This window comes from Rhagoletis pomonella, unplaced genomic scaffold (genome assembly GCF_013731165.1).
Source record: "Rhagoletis pomonella isolate Grant_MI unplaced genomic scaffold, Rhpom_1.0 Rhpom_scaffold_00007, whole genome shotgun sequence".
Classification (NCBI taxonomy): Eukaryota; Metazoa; Arthropoda; class Insecta; order Diptera; family Tephritidae; genus Rhagoletis; species Rhagoletis pomonella.
This window is the reverse complement of record NW_023458561.1, coordinates 50,921,526-50,923,056: the sequence shown is the minus strand read 5'-3', so window position 1 is coordinate 50,923,056 and position 1,531 is coordinate 50,921,526. Positions and strand designations below refer to the sequence as shown.

General features: G+C 47.4%; 1 protein-coding gene across 1 annotated transcript in view; it reads right to left on the bottom strand.

Moving 5' to 3' along the window:
• LOC118743879 (muscle M-line assembly protein unc-89-like) overlaps window positions 1–1,531 on the bottom strand; it is a 13,143-nt gene that overhangs the window by 11,090 nt on the left and 522 nt on the right. Inside the window, exons 2-3 of the mRNA XM_036476641.1 lie at window positions 780–1,529; window positions 320–713 (exon numbers count right to left, since the gene is read on the bottom strand). Coding sequence (XP_036332534.1) covers window positions 320–713; window positions 780–1,529 — 1,144 coding nt within the window. The remainder of the gene's footprint in view (window positions 1–319; window positions 714–779; window positions 1,530–1,531) is intronic.

Sequence of the window (1,531 nt, the reverse complement as noted above, 5' to 3'; positions counted from 1 at the left end):
TCATTCAATTTTTTCAATCTTTCTTTGAATATGGAAATGTGTGCAATTGTATCTACTTTGAGTGAATGTAGAATTGGAAAACTATAAGCCGCATTATTCAATAAGGGAGAATTCAATGAAAACATAATAATATAAAATTGATGATTTTTAATTTCAAATAATTTCACAGTTTTACAGCTCTGGTAAGTACATACGAACACTTTGCTCCGCTCAAATTTAAAAATACATTTACTAATTAAATATTAGTCACTATCGCGTGCGGAATTTTCTTCCAAAAATTAATCTGTCGAAAATAGCTTACCCCTTCTCCATCACTTACCTTTATCACTGCGCCGTCGTTGTCCTCGTCGTCGTCATCATCGTCGAATGACTCATGCTCGCTGGCTTCATCCTCATTCTCTTCTACTATTTCGCGACCACCGACAAACCACTGTACATTGGCTTCTGGTGGGTAAACGCGCGCGCAAAATGCCACTTCAGCAGCACCAACAGTCGTCAGTAGCGGCAGCGGTGATTTCAGCAATGTCGGCTGACATTCATGCTGCGCTAAGGCAGACAAACGCTCCTCTTCGGCGTCGGTAATGTTAAGCTGACAAGCAGTGCTGCAAGTTAGACCAGCAGCAGTACGCACCTCACAGGCATACTCGCCGGTATCTAAATCGAAAGCGTCGTTTATGCGCAGACAGAGTATGCCATTGCCGTGATCGATTTGACTGCATTGGAGAGAGGAGATACATAGTAGGACTCTATGATACTCGGAAAACTAAATGGGTACTCACTTGAAGTCCTCATCGTCGGGTAGCAACTCACCGTTGCGCGTCCAGGTGTAGCTATATGGCTCTGCGCACTCTAATTCTAGGCATAAATCTACAGTATCGCGTTCGTATGCCTGCAATTGCGTGGGAAGTGAACGGGAAATGCGTGGTTCTCTTAGGCGCGCAGCCAATGCTTCATCCTCCGTTGACTGGAACTGCACCCAGGTGCTGGAGAGCAGTGGCTCGTGTTCACCTTGCAAAATGCATGTGTACAGGCCCTCATCGGCTTCGGTCACATTGTCAATACATAGCAGCGCTTCACGTTCGTTCACTACGATTTGCACGCGCTCATCATCCTCCTCCAGTTCATAACCATTGTGATAGAACTTACAGGATGGCACAGAGGATCCACGATAGCCGGTAGCCAAGGCCATGCGGCCACCGATCGCCGTCGATGGTCCCATAATGCGTCGATGTATGTGTGCATTGCGTCGTGATGAGGATGCGCGTACGCTGCGCGCGGAAGGTGAACGCGAGTAACGCGAACGACCAATCACATCGAGGCGTGCTGTAGCCTCAATACGTCCGTAATCATTCTCCAAAGTAATGCGGTACAAGCCGGCATCATCGAATGTGACCTCATCAATTTCTAGAAAACGCAAATCATCCACCTCTTTCACAGCTATCCGCGCAGTGGGCGTAACGATGATACCCTCTTTGTCCCAGGTAGACCAGGGTGTGGGATGACCAGCTATTGCGCATTGGAAGCGCACGCT